The 23,100-nt window shown below is 38.8% G+C and overlaps 1 protein-coding gene across 6 annotated transcripts in view; it reads left to right on the forward strand.

Annotated features, from left to right (window-relative positions):
• The first annotated feature begins 2,063 nt into the window (after positions 1-2,063).
• The window catches only part of ZC3H11A (zinc finger CCCH-type containing 11A), a 36,570-nt gene continuing 15,533 nt past the window's right edge, over positions 2,064-23,100 (forward strand). Inside the window, exons 1-6 of one of the 6 annotated variants that reach the window (XM_044001417.1) lie at positions 2,064-3,319; positions 8,336-8,389; positions 9,280-9,697; positions 13,458-13,654; positions 18,166-18,285; positions 21,036-21,159. In XM_044001417.1, the coding sequence (XP_043857352.1) occupies positions 13,601-13,654; positions 18,166-18,285; positions 21,036-21,159 (298 nt within the window). In that variant the 5' untranslated portion in view covers positions 2,064-3,319; positions 8,336-8,389; positions 9,280-9,697; positions 13,458-13,600. Of the gene's footprint in view, positions 3,320-8,335; positions 9,698-13,457; positions 13,655-18,165; positions 18,286-21,035; positions 21,160-23,100 lie in introns of all 6 variants that reach the window. The other 5 variants (XM_044001421.1, XM_044001418.1, XM_044001419.1 and 2 more) reach the window with 5 other exon arrangements.

Raw genomic sequence — 23,100 nt, forward strand, 5'->3', positions numbered from 1 at the left:
TCCCTTCACAACTGTGAATAAATTTCTGAGTAGGAAAAAAAAAAGGAGGAAATGGAAGAGTATTCCAGGTAGGTGTTGTCAAGCCTATAGCTGTTTGGGGCAGATCAGGCTAGAAGGAGTAGTTTGATTCATTTTTGCCAAATAATAATGTTGCTGCAAGTTAATTCTCTACATGAAATAAATTGTCACAACTTAAAACATGTATTTTTTTTGGCTCTCACCTGTGCAGACTGTTGTCTCTGTCTCTCTCTCTCACCCCTCACAGATTTTGGCCCTGTTGCTCCTAAATTAGGACTACTTTCTTACCTGTTTACCTGTATTTATTCATGAATTTCTACATTTGAGCTTTGAATTAGTTACCAGTTGCTTTCATTCCTGGGCTGAGAACAGCCTCCAACTAAAAGTCCCTCTCCCACCATACCCCTCTTTCCTCCTTGGTGTAGTTGACTCTCTGCCTGTTAATCACTTACTCCCTTAGGGGCGGAAGGCTTGCTGGTCAGTTGGAAAGGTGGGGAACAGATTGAGGAGGACCATTGAAGAGTTACTTGAGCAATTACAGAGAAGTTATATGATTAGAATATGCATGAGGATGGTTTGAAGGGAGGGAATAGAATAGTGTAAAAATAAATTACTCTGAGCTGTCTCCACTGACTTACTGGGCAGGTCATTCCAATTCAGGATTGATGGCGATTAGTGGGATGGAAAGAAGAGTAGGAGCAAGAAATTCCCTCTCCCTCACCCTCTGGAGGGGTACAAGTTAAAAGGCAAAGATCATTCATTCCCCACTGGGTTCTCTGGTGGACTTCCTAAGGCTATACTCATTGGACGTCTCCTGTATTCTGAACTGGCAAACAAGCCTTTAAAAGTCCTCTTGGAAGTCAATGGCAAGGTGTTCTAAATGCTTGAAGCTTGATTTAAGGCTTCTTTATACTTTATAAAGAGCATAACAACAAGTGAAAATCTTTTAAAAAACATGTCTAAAACCATAACACTTTAAAGCTTTGGTATAAATATTATTATTGTCTCTTATCCGTCCTTACTTTATGTGATTACATTAATTGTTAGTAATTAATTGCTTTCCTGATCAATCCCCTTCTACCATATATATTAAAGGCAGTTGAGCATCAGGAAAGCATGTTTATCCCCATTTTCACATGAAGGCAGGGAGTCTCAGAGAAGTTCTCAGAGAAGTATGGGCCACAGGCTGGATTTAAACACAGGGTTTCTTGATTGCAAGTCCAGCGATATCTCCACAATTCCATCTGTGATAGAAAGACTTAGAAGTTACTAGCAATACTCCAAGCCATTATTGAAAATAAATTTTTATTGATATCATTTTTTACATCACCAAAAATTTCAGCTCCTCTTCCCACAAAGCTTTCCCCTATATCAAACATTTATTTGAAAGAAGAAAAAAAAACAGAAAAAGAATCAGCAAAACTGATGAATACATGGAAAAAGTTTTAAAATATGTGAAACGTAAAACTACTTACTGTGGATTTCCCACCTCCACAAAGGGGTGTGTGTGTGTGGGGGGGGTCTTCTGATATTTTCTTTTTTGGATTTGTTTTGTTTTGTAATTTTGCAACATTCAGTTCCGATTGTTTTGCGGACATTCTTTCCGTTTACATTGTTGAAGTCACTGTGTATACAACGAGGTCCTAATTAGTGCTAAAAAGAAATTCCCTTTAAGTGGTCGAAGTATTCGAATTTACACAGCATAATTCCATTGGGCTGGAACCAGTTACTATATTTTACATAATTATAACTTCGAATAGTGTGGATTCTAATACTTGTTCTATTTTTCTTGCTTCAAAAGCAGCAGATAACAGCAGGAAAAAACGAGGGTGGGGCAGGTACAAAGTATAGTCTCAAGTGAGAAGCCAGTTTCACTGCCCATGGCTTACACTTCCCACCTTCAAGTACTCTCTGCCCTCCCCACCCCGTCTTGAACCTTGCCTCTCCAAGGAAACTACAACTCCCAGAATTCCGTGCGTCACGAGCGTAGTGCTGGCACGGGGCGTGGGCAGGAGCCATCTTGGTTGCTGGCCGGGCCTCGGAGCTGGGCCAGTCGGCCAGGCGCCATCTTTGAGGCTGGCAGCCGAAGGGTCCGTGGCTGCTGCCCGAGGAACGAAAAGCAGTGGCGGCAGCGGCGGCGACAGACCCTGGCAGCGGATGAAGGAAAAGTCGAGGCCGCGGCGGAAGCGTTGAAGAGCGACTCCGGCCCGGTCAAGTTACGCTTTCAGGTAACTAGACCGTCTTCTCGACCTCGGAGCGGGTCGAGGTTCTGGGGTGTGGGGAAGCCCCGGGGACAGCGGCCTAGGGAGTCCCGGGCGGGCCCTTCGTCAGTCCCGCCGTAACGACCCCGCCCGGCGAGACTCCCCGGCCCCCCATCGCTCCAGTCACGGATCGGCGGGGACCCCCTCCCCGCCCCCACCCCGGTCGTCCCCCGAGTCACGGCCGAGCCCAGTCCGGACTCCTCCTCCCGGCAGCCCGCCGGCCCGCGCGGCTCGGGCCTGCGGCCAGGTGACGATGCCTCCTCAGCCCATCTTCCGAGGCCGAGCCCTTCGGTCCGCCGGAGAAACTCCCCGAAATCGGGGGCCGGGTCCCCGCGGCTCGTGGACCGAGGTCCCGGTGTTCGAATCCCGACTTGGACCGGGCTCTGGGCTTCGTTGCGCCTCCAGTTTCCCTCCTCTGTTTAAAAAAAAGAAAAAAGAAAGAAGAAAAAGAAGAAGAGGAGGCTGGACTAGCTGATGACGCGTGAGGCCCCTTTCCGCTCTAGTTCCGGGCGCCCCACGGTCCCTCCTCTTCGTAGTGTCGGTGAAGGGCGACAGCCCCCCTCTAGCGCGGCACCCCGGGAGCGGACTCCGCTGCCTTCCTGCCCGCCGTCCGCTTCCAGCCGCCTTAACTTCGGGACCTGGAGGAGGACGCGCTTCCCTAGGCTTGGTCAGTCCGAGTTTGTAAAGCGCCCACTACGCGCCAGGCACGGCGCCCAGTGCTGGGGGACACAAAGACCGGCTCGGTCGGCGGAGTTCGGCGCTGACCCAAGTGAAGCCAAAGTTAATTCACTTTCCTGGCTTGAGGTTGTCTGGCAATGCAACCCGCGCGTTACTTATTTACAGATTGTAAAGTATCTCCATTCCTCCGAGGAGAGTAAGGACCACAGTTGGGTTCGTTCTTGATACAAATTGCAAATCAAGATCTGCGGCGTAACTCTCGGAAACATGTAACGTCTCGGCTCTCTCTGATGCGTGGTTTAGGTGAAAAGGGGCGGGGGCGAGGAAGAAGGGGACGGAAAAGCTTTTGCTGTGATTGACTGGTATGTGGAGTCGCATCTGGTATCTTATTGGCGACTTGGATACTAAATAAAACTGCGGTTTCATTACTTTAAAAATGGAGTGCTCCAGAAATTTATTCCTAATCTTTAAGAGTTAAAGATCTGAAAGCATTAAAAAATATCTAAATTAACATATTGTATGGTGTTGTAGAAAGAGGCCTGGGTTCTAGCCGACTCTGCCCTAAGCTCTAAATGACCTTCGTTTTTTTGATCTCTAAAATGAGGGAATTGGAAAATGTGGTAGCTAGAATCCCTACCATCTCCATAACTAAAATAGTTTGGAGATGTTTTCTTTCAGTTGTCAGTTTTCTCATTCAAGTAGGACTATATATCCAAAAGGAACTTGAAGTGAAAGGGGAAAAAAAAAGATTCAAGTGGGGAGGAACAGCTGTATTACTACAATGATAAACCTGTTATAAGATACAGCTTCACAAACAGGGAATATGCTTCTGTTGTGCTGGTATTCTTCAGTTTCTCCTGGCAGCATGCACAGCATTTTTAGTGACATTGGAATACATTTCAAGTACCCTTATTAATGTAGGTGAAAAGGGCAGGAATTCTAGACCAATTGGGTTGGCAGCCTAGTGAATCCTAAGGACCCCTTCTCAGAGTGTTTTTAAATGCACAAAGTAAAATGAATAAGATTACAAAGGAAACCATTTCTATTGAATGACCGTTATTAAGATATTTTAAGATAAAAATCCATAGACTCCAAGTTAAGAACTCTTCTGCGTCCCCCATAGAGGGAAAAATGGCAGCAATAGAGATGATTTAAAACAGAATTATTTCCCAACAATACAAGAAAGGAAAGTCAAACCTGATTAAGAACTGGTCAGTTCCCCCCAAATAATTAAAAGATTTGAGATCTGGAAGATTTCAAATGCCACAACTATTACTGATATAAAGTGTGCCAGTGCTCCCAAGCAGGATCAAGAACATCTTTAATTGCATGCTGTATAGCCAAACGAATCCTGCTACTTGGTACAAAATTTCCATTGTGATGCAATTTTTCTACATCATCCCTTGATAAACCTGTTGAATGATTTGTAGCAGCTTTAAAAGAAGTATCCATGATATAAAAGGAGACATCCACCTGGGCACCTACATACTTCAGCAATATTGCTAGCCAAAGCTTTCAGTCTCCTGAGGCAATTCTAATAAAGTTGGACTGGCCAGTGGAAGTAGCTTTGGGGAGGGAGATTATACCTTTCATAACTCCCACTAAAATAAATGTAACAATTTGGACAGAAGTGGGAGCTTTGAATGTGCCTCCACTTTTTTAACTTTAATATTGATAGAATAGAAACTTTGTCAATCCTAAATCTTGTAGTAAAAAGATAATGAAGGATTAAAAGATAGAGTTATGCCTCTCCAGTTAAATTTTGGTTGTTTACAGAATTTGTTAAAGATGGTAGCTCAACCAGCTGTAGCCTCTAGCAAGTCTTTAACAACCATGGAATCCAAGGTCCTTGTCTTCATTAAAAGCAACACCATACTTTAATGCCTGGAACAAAACCCAAGAGCTTTGCTGTTTGGAATTTCTGCTTTGACCCTAATATACCTATGAGCTGGGCTGACCAGGCACCTATCTTAGAAAACCATTGCCAATGCAATGTTGCTTCTAGTAATGTTAGAAGCTGAGGATTTCTCCATAAGACCAGATGCTGTGAACTTTTTTCTGAATCAGAAAAATAACCAATCGAGCTAACCTCTCAACTCGGAAAAACGTATAGGCAAATAAGACTTATTATTTTACAACATAACAGTCCATACTTCAGCCCTACTTTCCAAGTTAGAGATTCAAAATATTGAGGTGCAGTAACATGAGAAATATAAAGAAACAAAAATAAGTAGAACAAAGAGCAACACATGAAATAACTACAACACTGTAACTGAAAAGATCACTTAAAGGAGATTAAATTTTGAGTAATAGAAAAATAAATGAAGGGCTGAAAGGATAGGTAATGAAATGTCTCTCATCTTTCATGCCAGAAAGGTGGAGGCCTGCTAGGACAGAATATTGGATACATTGTCAGATGTAATCAAGTCAGGTCAATAAACATTTATTAATCACTTACAATTGACAGACACTGTGCTAAATTCTGAGGATAGAAAGGCAAAAAAAAAAAATAGCCCTTGCTCTCAAGGAGCTTAGAGTCTAACGAAGGGAAGATCATGCAAACAACAATATACAAAAAGGATACATACAGGGTAAATTGGAGGCAAATCTCAGGTGGAAGGTACTAAGATTAAGGAGAACTGGGAAATGCCTTCTTGTAGAAGGTAGGACTTAATATCTGAGACTTGAGGGAAGCCAGGAGCAAGAGATGAGGAGGGAAAGAATTCTAATAGAGGATAGCCAGTGAACATGCCCAAAGTGGGGAGATGTCCTGTCTTCAGTGAGGAAAGGGCAAGAAGGCCAGTGTCACTGGATCCTAGTAGTAAGGTGTAGAGCAGGAAGGGGCTAGGTTATGAAGGGCTTTAATATTCAGGCAGAGGATTTTGTATTTGATCCTTGAGGTAATAAAGAGCCACTGAAGTAAGTGGAGTGACATAAGTCAGACTTGTGCTTTAGGGAAACCAACTAGACAACATAGTGAAGGATGGACTGGAATAGGAAAAGACTTGAAGCAGGCAGACCGAACAAGCTATTGCTGCAGTTCAGACAAATTGGGTGTTTTTGTTTAATTGTTTTTCCTTGTCACAAGGGAAAGTGGCATGGATTTGATGGTGACATTACTGATGTAAAGGACAAAAGGCATCAGTAAAATGTATTTTTCAAAATAAAACATTTAAAATTGACATCTTACTGAATTGCAATTCAAGATTTGCATAGCTTCTCATTTTAAAGAAAATTTAAATGCCTTTTTCAGGGTAACATGATTTAGAAACAAGCAGATCCTTGTGGGAGAAGTTTGCAATTACATGGACAGAGAACTGCCAGAAGCTTCTGACCTTATCCCCTCTAGTAGGAACTGATATGTTTATAGCTTGTCCAGAAGGAGAGCCCACTCCTATTTAGGCCCCATTGATAGCTAGCTCAGCAACAGATAGTATTTCAGTGACAAGCAAAAGCCTTATATCACCCCTGAAGCAGCAGCAGCAGCAGCAGCAGCAGCAGCTGAATACTAGATTGAAAAGTGTTCAAAATTATAGTGAGCAATGATCCCTTGATATATTTGCAGAATATGAAATTTATAGCCACATTTAACCCAAGAGTTGCTGTTGAGTAACTAAACTGCCCCATCTGTAGTCTACAATCTGAATGTCTCCTTATAAACACCTGTCTTATCTCAAAGTGGATGAGCCAAAATTTTGAAAGTATTGAACAATTATGGTTTCCTGAAAATGAACTTAAATTTTAACTATGATTATTCTTTATTGACTTCTAGCTGGAATATTATATACAGATGGCATAATTTAGAGTGCCCAAGAGTTGAGTTTCTTTTGTACATTTAAGATGGATAGTTACAAGGCAATATCATGTTGTAGTAGTGTTAAGTCACTACTAATAAATACAATATAGCTAACATTTATTTGTGTGTATGTGTATGTAAACTTTATTTTGCTTTTTAAAATGAGGTAGGGATATTTGGAAAAAAAAAACCACAGAAAGGGTTGAAACATACCTCATCAGCAATAGCCTTTTCTAGGGAATCCTAAATAAAAATGGAAGGTTCACTATCTTGAGAGATATACCTGAATATTGGTTGAAAAAATTCTAATGCACTAGTTGACATAGAAATCCTCTCCCCAGGGGCAGGAGTCAAGAGGACTTGAGTTCAAATCCGGCCTCAGACACTTGAAACTTACTAGCTGTGTGACCCTGGGCAAGTCACTTAACCCCAATTGCCTAACAAAAAAACAAAACAAACAAAAAGAAATTCTCTCCCCACCCCCACTTTTGCCCCTATTTTGTGTAAGAATGAAGTACAACACTGATAGCCATTCCATTGCTACTGCCTGTGGGGTTGGGGGAAATAGAGCCAGGCAAGTGACTGGTTTTAAATACTTTTAAAAAATATAAGATTGTGATAAAATTGTGTGACCAAGTGAATTGGTCTTTATTGTATTTTTGTGTTTGTTTTTCTTTTTTTTGTCTGGATATATGAGGTCAGGAAGGAGAGTAAAGATATGCTGAGGCCATTTAAAAAATCATGTTGATGATCTCACAATAATTACCCAACTTCCTTCATTGTTAGCATTTTGACAACTTAATCACTTCCACAATATTGATCAACTTTCAAAATTTATACTTAGGGGAAGCTAGGAGGCATAGTGGATAAAGCACCAGCCCTGGATTCAGGAGTACTTGAGTTCAAATCCGGCCTCAGACACTTGACACTTACTAGCTGTGTGACCCTGGGCAAGTCACTTAACCCCCATTGCCCCGCCCCCCCCAATTTATGCTTATTGAATTCAATAACTACTCAATTTTTTAAAATTAAAAGGCATATATAAGTATCTAAATAATTTGGTGAAAGACCAATTTAAGATAATTGAAGGATTATATGTGCCTTTGGATAAATGGGATAGAAAGCACTAAAAGTGGCAAAATATATTATAATTTAGAAAGATGTGATTAAAAGATTTGTACAGGAGATAGGAATGAAAGACACACAGAAACAATTTTGGCTAAGATGGTTTTCATTTTCCAAAGAGAATGCTTCTTCAGACTTTTATTAGTCTGTTAGAAAATAATCAAAACCTTGAAATTAACTGGATGTCCCATGAAACTCATTCTCTGGCTTGTCCTAAAAATTATTTTGGATATCCTAATCTTGACTAAGAATAAGCAGTCTGCTTTTGGGAATGTTAATCTGTAAAATGAGCTTAGATTAGGTGATCTTTACAATGTAAAAGTTTTTACATAAAGACATAATTTAGTCTTCTTAAGTAGGACTGGATAATCATTAAAAAGGGAAAGGTTTAGAGTTTTCTCTTGCAAGTTTCTGACTAAGGAATACAAGATCTGATTTTTTTCCTTTTTCATTTTAGGTTTGGGGATATTCCCTGCTCAAAAAAGTCCTGGAAAATTGACTAGTGTCAAGTGTGAGTAAAAGGCGTCCACATTTTATTTTCAAATTCTAAGTAATATTTAATTTTTCTTTTTGTCGGGTAGAATTTGGCAAGATTTAGCCTATAAATTGTACAGCTTTTGTAAGAACCAAAATCCCTTTTAAGTTTTGGGTGTTTGTTTAAAAATCTAGAGTAAAACTTAAGTATAGCATTATCTTTTTGTTGTAACTTGTCGACATCATTGCAAAATTAAGAGTTTGAACTCCTCACTAACCTGAATAGACAATCATAAATTCCTTATTGGTAGTCAGTAGCTTAAAAAATTTGAAAGAGTTGCTCAGGCAAACCTTTGCATGTCTAATACTTAATGCCTTTCTAGCAGAATTGATATTGATTTAAAGGAAATGTCTTTTCTCAAATGTTAAGCACCATATCTTTTATATAATTGTGTTCAGGATGGCTTCTCTGCTCTTCTGCCTTCTGTAATTTGCTGTACCATTCAGTTGTCACTACTCTGATCATTTCCATCTATTTTGGTTAAAGATCATGTGGAAACATTAATGTTATACATGCACCCATACTATACACATTCATATGTGTAAGGATATTATTTCTTTAACATTAGTGGGCTGATGCAAGATTTCAGCCTTTTTAAAAAAGATACCCTAAATCAGAGTTTTAATCATTATTTTTTAAAATGCAGTCAAATCTAAAGATTTTTATTATATATTTTAAAGATGAAAAATCACTCAAATGCTTTGGTTTTGCACATTTGTGTATATGTGTTTGTGTGTATAAACCAATTTGTATATATGTATATGCTTATATACATAGATACACACATGCCTCTACCTTTACATACACATGTATTTTCAGTACACAGATAATAAAGATGGGGGAAGGTTTCTGTTTTTTCTTAATAGGTGAAGAAATCTTGAAGACCAGAATTGGATATTATTCAATTTTTTGCTTTTGTTTTTTAAAAAAAAAAATAAATTGTCCGGCTGTGGAAGATGGATCTTTTTTTGTAGCCCTTTGAATTTCAAGTTCATCTTTAAATGAACTATTTTTTTTTTTTTGGAAGAGATAACTAACCCTGGCTGTCTCCAGTCTGACAGAGGTTATTCGAATGGACTTATTCTTCCAGTAGTTGGGAGATGTTTAAAAAATACAGCCTGTGTTTGAATTGTGGCTGAGAGGTGTTTCCTTGGCAATGTGAGGAGGAAAATTCTTTCTGCCCCTTTATTATTAATTCATGGATTGAGTGTTGGTTCGACCTACAGGAGTAATAAATTGGAATTCATTGAAGACAGACGATCCTATTGAGGTCACCCAGCTAATGTAAGTATAGAGATGTATCATTTCCCTTTTAAAAAAGATATTTCTATCATTCAGACTATAATTATCTAGAAGATTATGGTTATCTACATAATTTTCAGAAGCACAAGTCAAGCATTTTATGCTTTTTTAGAAAAATGAGCATCTTTTACAAAATAGTCTATAAAAGATAGATTTGTACTTAATTTTTTAAAAATAGTTATGTTAACCCTGAAATTAGATTTTTCAAAAAACAGTTCATTGGCTAATTAGGTTTAATTTTTATTTGTTATTCTGTTTTTCTTTTAAAATGTTGTTTTTACCAAGAGAATTGCACAGAATTGTCTTGATTCTTCTCTTTTATTTTGAGAGAAAAGTAGTTTTCTGGTATAGAAGCTACATTATTAAATATTGAAGGCACTACTGTCTGTTACTTAGCAACATCACTGAACTATTACTTTATTTTTAACTAATGGCTTAAATAAAGCTAAAGAAGTGATTTTTCAGTATTAATAATTGTGATACTTAATAAAGTTTTTCTGTGGAAATATTTGAGTACACACTTCTCACAAATGGGTGAAAAGTGGAACTACCTGCTGATAGCACCTTTCAGAGATCTCCATCCTTCAAGATCAATTCAACAAGCCTTACTATGTGCTAAGTACTGTAGGCAGGAAAGTTACAAAGACAAAAATACAATAACCTCTGACTTCAAGGGAGATGGGATACAATATGTACACAGAAAAGTATATACAATGTAATTCAAGAGAAGAACTGGTAAATTAGGAAAGGCTTACAATCAGAAGTGGCCCCTAAACCGAGGCTTGCGAAATGTTAATGATGCTAAGAGATGAAAAGTAAGGAGGAACTGCAGAGAAGTGGTCAACAGGACAAGTTCAAGAATTTTTGTGAACATTTAACTTTTAGTTAACGTGAAGCTTCTTAAAATTTTCAACTTTTGGGGCAGCTGGTGGCACAGTAGATAAATCACTGGCCCTGGATTCAGGAGGACCTGAGTTCAAATCCGGTCTCAGACACTTGACACACTTACTTAGCTGTGTGACCCTGGGCAAGGCACTTAACCCTCATTGCCCTGCCAAAAATATTTTTATCTTTCACTTGACTGAAGATCGAAGCTGAGGAATGCATAAAATGAAAGTTCCATGTTTTCAAGTATGTAAGTTGCCTTGTGGAGGGTTTGAATGGCTGGCTGCTACAAAGTGAAACAAGTCTGAACTCATCATGGTGAAGTAGAAGAGGAACATCCTGAGGGCTTGTGAGCCTTACAGAAAGCATGTCTATAGCTACTGGGAAGAGGCCTTTGCCTTATTCACTGTGGTATTTATGTTATATATGAAATGTAAATAACTGAATTTATGGACCTGGTTTTGGAATGAAAAACTAAACAAATTCCCTCCCATTTCTTAGCATCAGCACATATCTTGGCTTTAGAATCCAAAAAAGTGTGTGTGCTAAAAGGGAAGAGTTTTAGTACTTTTAGAAATATTTTTAAATGACCAAAAAAATACTCTAATGGGTAGTTTACCAGAGTCTACATATACACACTAAATCATGCTTTCCACATGTGTGTGCACACAGCTGCACTTTTTTTTTTCAGGGCAGTGAGGGTTAAGTGACTTGCCCAGGGTCACACAGCTAGTAAGTGTTGTGTCTGAGGCTGGATTTGAACTCAGATCCTCCAGAATCCAGGGCTGGTGCTTTATCCATTGTGTCACCTAGCATTCCCTGCACTATCTTTTTATGTTTCAAACAGAAAGGTTATTTGTTGTGAGAAAAATGTGTAGAGCACAAGATATTCTTAAACCTCAGCTTCCTTATTGGTGATGTGGGTGTGATAAAACTTGTAGTAGTTATCTCCCAGGATTATTGGAAAGATGAAGTCATCAATCACAAGTATTGATTAAGCACATACTCTGTCCAGCGCTATGCCAGTTGCTGGGGATACAAGTACAAAAGAACAATGACAAAAACAGTCTTTACTTGCAAGGAGCTTGCGTTTTAATGGTGGAGACAAATACACAAAATCTATACAGCATATGGATAAAGTGAACAAATACAAATAGATAGAGTAGTTTGTAATAATAAAAGTGTGATATAATGAAAGATAAACAAGAATGTATATGAAGTATTTGGCAAACCTTAAAGCACTGTGTACATAGATGTCGGCTATTTTCATTTGTCCTCTGAAGAAGCAGTTTTGGCTGTGAAAAGCGGCCCTTTCTTGCTTTCAGACTGACAGTATATCTGTCCTCAGTCAGTAGAGCAGGAAGAAAGCAGACAACAGAAGGCAGAGCTTTGTCTCTAGAAGGCCCCCAGTGAGAAGAATTCTGCCTTTTTAGTTCACAGGACAATTTAAATTTAAAATATATTAGATTGTAATATGTCATTCCCCCACCCCCCACCCCCATAATGAATGTGGATGGAAATGTAGCCGTTTTCATTATTATATAAGCATGTATCTGGTATAAGGAAATTCAAAGGCAAATGATTTTAACTTTATTCCAGTAAAATAATTTGTACTTTTCCAAATCAGGTGCATTTGCTTTTTTTTTTTTTTTTTGGTGAGGCAGTTGGGGTTAAGTAATTTGCCCAGGGTCACATAGCTAGTTAAGTGTTAAGTGTCTGAGGCTGGATTTGAACTCAGGTCCTCCTGTATCCAGGGCCAGTGCTCTATCCACTTGTGCATTTGATTTTGAAATTAGAACCAGATGCTTATGTAATATTGAAGGTAGTGTGATACAATGGAAAGGGTGAATTTGGAATTATTCAATCTGTTTGAATCTTAGTTCTTCTACTTACTAGCTTTTTGATCTTAAGCAAGTCACAAGCTTTTTGATCCTCAAGTTTCCTCAGCTGTGGAATGAATCACTGGACTAGATAATCTCTAAGGCCTCTTCTAGGTCCATGATCCTATGAATCCTTATGTAGCAGTTTTCAAGTGAAAACAAAATCTAGATTATTTCTGCCCTGGCCAAGTCTAGCATATAGATAACAGAGGAATCATCTAAGCATTAGAAAAATTATTTGGATCACTCATTTAGTTAGCAGCATTTACTGGGCATTCACACTCTTCTGAGGAATATATTAGATCTCATAGGAAATAGGAAAGAAAAGAATAAAGGTATGGTTATTATTTGCAAAGATTTTATAGTCCAAGTGAAATATCACAAGTATAGAATATGCTTGTATACAATGTATCCACATAGAAATGAAATGAAAGTATGTTTACAAAACAACATAAATGGAAAGAGTAGATTCACATCTTTGGATATTAGGATCCAACTAGAATAGAGAAGCAGTGTGGTTTAGTTTCATGGATAGAGAGCAAGCCTTAGTGTCAGGAAAACCTGGGTTCAAGTCCCAACCCTATTACATATTGACTTTGTGACTGGGCAAATCCCTTAATTTCATACTGACACAGGAGACTCATAAGACTATAGATTGCAGTGAAGGTGCCAGTATGCATCAGTAGAGGGAATTCCCTATACTAATGAAATCATTGGTCCAATACAAATAGAGAAATAATGTAACAAACTTTTATGGAAACCCTAGCATGTCCAAACTATTGTGCTAGGCACCAGAGAGGGGATACCAAATGTGGTGCCGTTCCTATTTTTGAGGTCATTCTCTAATGGAAGGATGAGATACCAACATAGATGATCTCATAAATCATCTCATAGGTGATAAAAATCATTTAGGGTTAGAAGTTGGGAAATAGGAGATGTACCTCATATACTTTGATTTTTATTCCCTTTTATCTAAGGTAACATATTAAAGAAGATTTCAGTGGTTGAATTGCCTGTGGAAGATTGAGACCATTTGAGAAAGAGTTGGAACCTGGTTCTCTTCTAAAGAAGTAGGGGCTTATTTTCAAGCCCCAGCATTTGATCTAAGGATCTGGCCAGCATGTCTAATCAAGGAGAAGATTGCTACTTTTATTTCTATTCTACATGTACCAAGGTAAAACTTAAAAGCTCTTTCCTATAATTTATTTTATACATTGGATGAGATTTCCTTAATACTCTAATCATTTTAATGTTTGTTTATCAGGTCTTTTGTGCACAATAGGGGAATTTGTTCATTCTTTATAATCCTTTTCTTCTTCTGGTAGTTTTGTAGTTGTCATTTTTTTAAAGTTTTACCAAGGTGATCTTTTAAAAGGCATGTGTGACGGGGCCAACGTGGCAGAGAGGAGTCAGCAAAGTGCCTGAGCTCTTCCTTTGTTCCCTCAAAAAGAACATTAAATCAAGGCTTTGGACGGATTCTGAAACTATAGAACCTGCAAAGAGAAGGAGAGACAGTCTTCCAACTAGAGATAATTTAGAAGACTTCAGGAAAGGTCGGTCTGACTCAGGCAAAAGGGAGGCAGAGCGCAGGGAGGCAGCACAGTGCTGAGAGGGTCAGGCAAGTCAGCAGGAAGCTGTGGGCCACAGCCAAGCAACTGAGGCCCCTGGAACCTGGCTCAAAAATCTGGTGGCACAGCAGGACAGTGGCAAAACCCACCTGCACCAGCCGAGAGGGCAGGTTGCCAGCTGGAGGGCCACGCACAGGTCAGGTGCAACCAGGCCTACTGATCCCAGTGTGCTCTGACAGGAAGTCTAGGGTGAGGAAAAATCCACAAGCCATATAGGCCTCAGTGTAGAAAGCCAGCAACACAGCCCTTATACCCCAACACAAGAAGCTTGAAACAAGGACCCTGGTGCCCCCAGAGCAGACCTCGATTTAAAATAAATAAATAAATAAACGAACTGCAGTATGAGTAAGAAACAAAAAAGAGCCCTCACCATTGAGAGCTTCTGTATCTACAGGCAAGAGGCAAACACAAACTCAGATGAGGACAATACTCCCCAATTGCCTACATGTGAAGCCTCAAGAGAGAAAGATGAATTGGTCTCAAGAACAAAAAGCCTTCTTAGAAGAGCTCAAAAAGGATTTCCAAAGTCACTTGAGAGAGGTAGAAAAAAAAATGGGGAGAGAAATGAAAGCAAAACAAGAAAATTATGAAAAAAGAATCAGCAGCTTGGAAAAGGAAACACAAAGATTGACTGAAGAAAACAATTCCTAAAAAAAGTCATCTGGCCAAATGGAAAAAATGGTGCGGAATCTCACTGAAGAAAACAATGCCTTAAATATTAAAATTGGACAGCTGGAAGATAATGTCTCCATGAGACACCAAGAATCAGTCAAAACAGAATCCAAAAAAAAAAAAATGAAAAAATAGAAGAAAATGTGAAATACTTCATTGGAAAGACAACTGACCTGGAAAACAGATCCAGGAAAGATGATTTGAAAATTATTGGACTGCCTGAAAGCCATGATCAGAAAAAGAGTCTATATGCCATATTCCAGGTGTAAAGAATTAATTCTTATTTGAGGTTTTTATGACCCCATATTTTGGCTAGAATTTTGTTAAAAAACTTCGGCGGGGCAGCTAGGTGGCGCAGTGGATAGAACACCAGCCCTCGATTCAGGAGGACCTGAGTTCAAATCTGGCCTAAGACACTTAACACTTACTAGCTGTGTGCCCCTGGGCAAGTCACTTAACCCCAGTTGCCTCACCAAAAAAAAAAACCAAAAACCAAAAAAACCTTGGTATGCGCACTGGCCTCTGGGGCTCCGCAAATGGCATAGTGCTCCACCCACTGGTTGTAGCCATCGACATGGCACTGGCACCTCATGTCATCACCACTCGCTGATGCCTGGGATGGGCCTGGCAAAATTATAATGATTGGAAGCCCAGTGAGAGCAGTCATGTGACTGTCAGAGCGGCCCCCAATTGGCTGGGGGCTATGTGTGGTCAGCCTGGGGTCTGCTGGGAAGAAGGGAGTTTTTTTCATCATTCTAACTTGAAGCTGGAAGGTGACAGGATGCTGCTGTGTGTTCTCAGCTGATTCCTGGGCAGTGGTGTTGTTCAGGTTGTATGATTTCCCTTTCCCCATTTTATCTCCTTTCCCTTGATCCTACTGATCCTGTTTGTGTTTTTTTAAGTTCGTTCTTATTAAATAAATCCTGCTCTGTTTTGAGGGAGGCTGTCTGTCTCCTTCCTTGCCCCAATGTTGTGGTGAGCCGCTTAGCTAACACTCCCCAATTAAAAATTGGTCCTCACATGGGAAATTATTAAGAACTGCCCTGATATTATAGAATTAGAAGATAAAATTTTCATTGAACGAATCCACCGATCACCTCCTGAGAGAGACCCTAAAAGGAAAACCCCAAGGAATATTGTAGCCAAATTCCAGAATTATCAGGTGACGGAGAAAATACTCCAAGCAGACAGAAAGAAGCAATTTAAATATCATGGAGCTACAGTCAGGATTGCTCAGGACCTGGCAGCTTCAACATTAAAGGATCACAAGTCTTGGAATATGATATTCCAGAAGGCAAAGGAGCTTGGATTGCAGCCAAGAATCTATTACCCAACAAAACTGAGCATTCTCTTTCAGGGGAAAAGATGGACATTCAATGACATTGGGGACTTTCAATGTTTCCTTATGAAAAGACCAGAACTGAATAGAAAATTCAATCTTAACATACAAGACTCAAGGAAAGTCTAAAAAGGTAAACAGGAGAAAAAAAAGTTACTCAATTAGGTTAAACTTTACATCCCTACACAGGAAGATAATACTTATAACTTTTGAGAACTGTATATGTATTTGGGCAGACAGAAGGATTATACACAGAGGGTATAAATATAAATTGTCTTTGATGTGATGATATAAAGAAAATTAAGGGGTTAAAAAGGGAGTCTATGGGGAGAAGAGGAAAGGGGAGGTGGAATGGGGTGAATTACATCATATGAAGAGGTCAAAAAAAAATCTATTACAATAGAGGGAAAGAAGGGAGGGGTGAACATTGTTTCAACCCTACTCTCATTAGATTTGATTCAAAGGGAATAACATATACATTCATTTGGGTAAAGAAACTTAGCTTATTCTTTAGGGAAGTAAAAGGGGAAGGGGGGGAACTGATAGAAGGGAGGGCAAAAACAAGGGAGGAAAGGGAGGGGAGTGATAAAAAGGGAGGGCAGATTGCGGGAGGTAGGGGTAAGAAGCAAAACATTGGTGAGGAGGAATAGGGTGAAAGAAGAGGGGGGAAAGTACAAAGGGGGTAAATAAAATGGAGGGGAATAGGCAGTAATAATAACTGTGAATGTGAATGGGATGAACTCTGCTATAAAACGGAAGCGAATTGCAGAGTGGATTAAAAACCAGAATCCTACAATATGCTGTTTACAAGAAACACATTTGAAGCAGAGAGATACACACAGAGTAAAGGTAAAAGGCTGGAGCAGAATATATTATGCTTCAGCTAAAGTAAAAAAAGCAGGGGTAGCAATCCTTATCTCAGACAAAGCGCAGGCAAAAATAAATCGCATTAAAAGAGATAAGGAAGGGTGGCTAGGTGGTGAAGTGGATAAAGCACCGGCCCTGGATTCAGGAGTACCTGAGTTCAAATCCAGCCTCAGACACTTGACACTTACTAGCTGTGTGACCCTGGGCAAGTCACTTAATCCTCATTGCCCTGCAAAACAGAAAAAAAAAAATCTGAGTCGAAATTCCCTGCTGACAATTCTATACGTGCGCACATGCGCGCGCGCGTGCGCACACACACACACAGCTTTTCTAGCCTCCTTCATTTGGATATATGTACTTCTTGTCTCTTGTAATTTACACGCGTCTTCATATGAAAGACTTCTCTGAGTTCCTTTAGTGATATCATGCTTAGAACACCCAAATAGGTGTGTAGTTTTCTGTTTTGAGCAAAGCCTTGGCAATTTTGTTGATTCTAAGTACATATACCCAACCAATTGTACCAAAATGGTTCTTGATTTCAAAGTATAACAATGTGTGCTTTCTGTTACAGAATACTTGACTGGGCCTACCTACTTGTCTAGCACCTTGTTGTTTTTATTTTATATGTGGAAATAGCTTTATTTGTAGAACTCAAGATATGTATTGAAATTAACCCACAGATTATATATTTTTTTGAGGTTGTTGGTTTTGGTGGGGGTTGTTTTGAGGTTGGGTTTTTTGGCAACACGCCTGCGGTTAAGTGACTTGCCCAGGGTCACAGGGCTAGTAAGTGTCAAATATTGGAGGCCAGATTTGAACTCAGGTCCTCCTGATTTCAGGGTTGCTGTTCTACCCAATGCATCATCTAGCTTCCCCTATTTTTCAGGTTTCAACACTCTCACTACTAACGTTTTCTTTGACTCTGAATCTATAATTAGATGTTCTGGCCTCAGATAAAATAAATAGTAATACATGCAAGAAATACCTGTAAGAAATCTTTGCAAAGTAGAACTTATTTCCCTTAGATTAATTCTACTTTCTTTGAACTTTTATTTTTTCTGTTTTTAACTTGTCTCTTTTCCTTATTAAGTACTTATCACTGAGTGGCATAGTTTTGTTTGTGGATGTATGTGAATCTTTCAGATCATAATTATTTTCTTTCTTTCCCGTTGGTTACAGGGGGATAGCTGCCCGTTCCGGCACTGTGAAGCTGCCCTAGGAAATGAGACTGTCTGCACACTGTGGCAGGAAGGGCGCTGTTTTCGACAGGTCTGCAGGTTCCGACACATGGAAATTGATGTAAGTAGTTAGTCTAAGTTTAGTGATATTTGATGATCAGCAGCCTGAGACCAGAAACACTGTGTGGTAGGACAATTAAAAATTTTAATTTCTTTGCTTTGTGTAGTTTGAGGATTAGGAGAGGGATTAGAACAAACTGGCATACCTTTTTATGAGCAGGTAAACTTTCTGTACTTATTTCTAAGGTTGAACAAGTTAAATGTCACAATTGTAGAACATAAAGCAGGATTCACTACAGTGAGTCAACCTGTGTTGTAAAAGTTTACTTCCAAGAGAGAGGTAAAATCTCTTAAAAGAGACACCTCAGGAGCAAAGAAAATAAACATCAGACCCTGAATTGGGACACTGAAATTCTGTTGCCTTGAAGAAAGAGGCAATTAAATAATTCCTATTATCATCATCTATGAAATAACAATGATTATAAGTCCCATTTGGGAATTTCAGAAGAATAATTGCTCATTGTCTTTACAGACTTTTGCAGGTAAAAATATTTGATGTGTGTGTGTGTGTGTGTGTGTGTGTGTGTGTGTGTGTTTTGGAGGGGAAGGGGAAGGGGAACCTTTATTAAAAGCTCTGAAATACTCTAAATTCTATACTCTTTTGGGGGGGGGGGGTGCAATGAGGGTTAAGTGACTTGCCCAGGGTCACACAGCTAGTAAGTGTCAGGTGTCTGAGGCTGGATTTGAACTCAGGTCCTCCTGAATCCAGGGCTGGTGCTTTATCCACTGCACCACCTAGCTGCCCCTCTATACTCCTTTTAATGCCCCTGAGGTTCTTCATAAAAATACCAGTCAGTATTTCATAATTTTCTTTCCCCCTTTAACATTATACATATTACTATTACTGATAATGTTTTTCCTACTGCTATAATTTCTTAGAAACTTAGATCTTGGACTTTTTATTTTTATTTGTTTTGTCTAGACCTGTGATTGTATCATTGTGGGAAAACCCAGTGAAGAATTTTCTTCTATCAGTGCAGAACAACAACTCTTGAAACTTACAGTTTTAGGGAGATGACCACTACATTAAGAACTTAAAAATTAAGAGCTTAAATATGGCCCAGGGCCATATAGCTAGCAAGTGGCAGAACTGGAATTTGAATCCCAATCCTTTAGTTTCAAATTCAGTACTATTTTTAAAATTTAATTTTGTTTTCAGTTCCAACATCTCTCTTCTCTTTTCTCCCTGGATTCAGGAAGACCTGAGTTCAAACCCAGCCTCAGACACTTGACACTAGCTGTGTGACCCTGGGCGAGTCATTTAACCCCTATTGTCCCACCAAAAAAAAGAAAGAGGAAAAAAGAGAAAGAAAAATAAAACCCATTACAGATAAGGATAGTCATGCAAAACATATCTCAGCATTAGCTAGAGAGAGAGAAAGAAAAAGAAAAGAAGAAGGAAAAGAACCATTTGTACTCTGTTGGGTCATTGTGTTGATCAGAGTTCCTTAGTCTTTCAAGGTTGATTATCTTTACAATATTTTTGCTATTTTATAAGTTATTCTCCCAGTTCTCCTTGCTTCTCTTTGTATTGGTGAATACGTTTCTTCCCAGTTCTGAAACCATCTTCCTTTTTATATCACAATAGCATTCTGTCACATTCACATACCACAGCATGTTCAGCCTTTCTTCGTTGTAAAACTATTTTCACATACACTATGCAGCCTTTCCTCACTCAGGGGAAGGAAGACTAGATATGGAGAATGTTGTGGATAGACTTGGGGAGAAGATAGAATGTTATGGATTAAACCATAATCCAATCAGATGGATTCAGAACTGGTCTGATGGCCAAACTCAGAGTAGTTGTAAAGGATTCAATGTTAACATGGCAGGAATTCTCCAGCAGGGTACTCTAAGAATGTATGTTATGTCCTATGCCTTTGCTGTGTCTAAATGGATAAAGCTATAGATAGCATTCTCATCAAATGTACAGATGACACGAATCTGGGAGAAGAGTAGCTAACACACTGCATGATAGAGTCAGGATGCAGAAGGATCTTGTCAGGCCAGAACATTGGCCTGAATTGAATGAAAATATAAATTTATCCACTTGGATACAAAAAAACAATTCACAAATATAAGATGAGGGAGAATGGTTAGCTAGCAGTTCTGAAAAAATCTGCTGATTTTAGTAGATTTCAAGGCTACTGAAGCTAGCAGTCTAATATGGCACTTAAAAAAGTTATTGTGACCTTGGGCTGCATTAAGAGAAGCACAGTTTCCAGAAACAGGGTGGTGAGAGCCCCCTGTACGCTGTCCTTGTCAGACTACATCTGCACTATTGTATTCAGTTCTGGCTGTCATAGTTTAAGAAAGATGTTGATAAGCTGGACAATGTTCAAAGGATGATAACCAGAATGGTTAAGGCCCCTATCTCCATGTTGCATGAAGATCATTTGAAGGAATTGGAGATGTTTGGCCTGGAAAAGAGAAAACTCAGGGGAACATGTTTGCTGGCTTGAAGTATTTGAAGAGAAGTTGTATGGAGGAGGGATTAGCTTTGTTCTCTTTGGCCCCTTGGGTGAAAACCAGGAGAAATTGGTAGAAATTTTACAAAGACTATTTTAGGCTGTGTGTCAGGAAAAACGAACAATTAGAGCTTCCTAAGAGTGGAATTAACTGCCTTGAAAGGTGATAGGTTCCCCTTCTTTGGAGGTCTTCAGGTAAAAAGCTGTATTTAATTGTCCTTGCAAGATAGAATAATCACATTTCATATTTAGGTTTATCTCTTAATTTTTTTCCTCTCTACAGAAAAAACGGAGTGAGATTCCATGCTACTGGGAAAACCAACCAATGGGATGTCAAAAATTAAATTGTGCATTTCATCACAACAGGGGACGCTATGTTGAAGGCCTTTTCCTACCTCCAAGCAAAAGTAAGTTCTATTTTTATTTTAAATAATTTGACACATTTTTAGTCATTCTGATGTTTTCTGTTCTTGATTTCTCATCACACCCACAAAAACCTTCAAAAACTTGAATTTATCAGTTCCAACCTAAATCCAAGCCAAGCCAATAAAAACTTAGTAAACACCAGCTATATGCAAGTCACAATACTAGGTGTTGGGGACACAAAGACAAAAGTAAGAAATCCCTTCCCATAAAAAACTTACATTCTAACATGGGGAAAAAGGAGAAGAATTAGATTTAGAATAGCCATTCTAGGTGTAGCTTCCTCAACCTTCTTTTTTAAAATAAAATGTTATTAATATTGTTCATTTTTATATCACCTGCATACCTAGTTATATTTCTCTCATTCCTCCCTTCTTCGTTCAGTCTCTTAAAAAATAATACTATAATTAAGCAAACCAAAAATTTATCAACTTCTCTGCTTTGAGTAGAGAGCTCTAGCAGTTGTCAAGATCCTTGAAATCCCTCCTCACATATCATATCTGAACTCCCCTTCTCTTTGCTCTTTCTAGGAAGTCTGTAGTACACCAATGCCAATGTTATTTCTGCTTCTCCATCCATTGATCTTCATACAAATACTTGCATTCATGTTTCCTTATCCAGTTTCTGGATTTTCTCAAATGAACATCTTTTTAAAAAAAAAATTTTATAGATAATTTTTGTTTTGATATCAACTACAATTTCTCCTGTATCCTTCTTCCTCTTCCCTTCCACAAAAATATCCCTTATAGATCAAAAGAATTCTTTTAAAAGAGAAAATGAATTCATCAAAACCAGTTAATCATATTGGGGAGGGTGGGAGGAAGCTGCCACAACCATTGATATCCTACTCTGCAGGAACATGGGGTATCGTTTTATACCTTGGGGCCATACTTGATTTTTATAATTTAGAAAAACTCAGTGGTGATTGGTTTGTGATTGTTCTTTCCATTTCCATTGTAATCATTGTATAGTTTGTTTTTTTAATTCTGCTTATTTCACTTTGCATCAGCTCACATAAGTCTTTCCTTGCTTGTCTTCAGCAGATTCATTATGCACAGTAATATGCTATTACATTTATATACCATAGTTTGTTCAGCCATTACCCAGTTGATGGGCATTTTCATTTTATAGTCCTTTAAATTTCAAAAAGTGCTGCTGTAAATACTTTGGTGTGTATGGAGCCATTTTTTTTGTCAAATATAACCTCTTAATCTACAAATGTAATTTTGTTTCCACTTTGCTCTCTTTTCCTTTTAAATAAGATTTAACCTTCCATATGCATAATATGGTCATGGATCCTGTCCTGCCAAATCTTGGTGTTACCGTTGAGGTGACTTGTTTCCTTGCTTTAGTTTACTCTATTGCCCATATTTTATGAAGGATCTGAGACCTCAGCTTTTTTGTTTTGTTGTTTACTTTGCTGTCTACTGAATTTCGCATTTTGTTTCCTATGAGTTTCTGGGTTTGTCTACTACAATTTTTCCTATTTTGGAGCTCCTACTCCATGTGATTCAGCAGATATGTGTAGGCAGTTTTCACCCTTCTCTCTTTTCCATTTAAAATCCTTTTGGTGAGATTTAGAAAACTCCAAGCAAAAATATTTTTATCAGTCTTCACATGATATATTCCATTTATGGCTAAGCATTTATCATTCCTTTATTTTAAGCTATTTTCCCAAATCCAAATTGTTTTCTTAGATCACTACTTTCTTAATTAACTTTTTCATTCCATTATCTGCCTTTCTTTTCCGAAGATCCATCTTCATTCTGCAACAGGGATTAAAATACTTCCTAACTTGGATTTTCATAATCCTTAGTAGAGCTTTCCTTCAAAGGTCAGCTCAAATGCCAACTCCTACATGAGGCCTTTTCTGATCTCCCCAGCTGCTTACTCCCTCCTCCCCAAATCACCTTGCATTTATTTTG

This window comes from Dromiciops gliroides, chromosome 4, assembly GCF_019393635.1.
Source record: "Dromiciops gliroides isolate mDroGli1 chromosome 4, mDroGli1.pri, whole genome shotgun sequence".
NCBI lineage: Eukaryota > Metazoa > Chordata > Mammalia > Microbiotheria > Microbiotheriidae > Dromiciops > Dromiciops gliroides.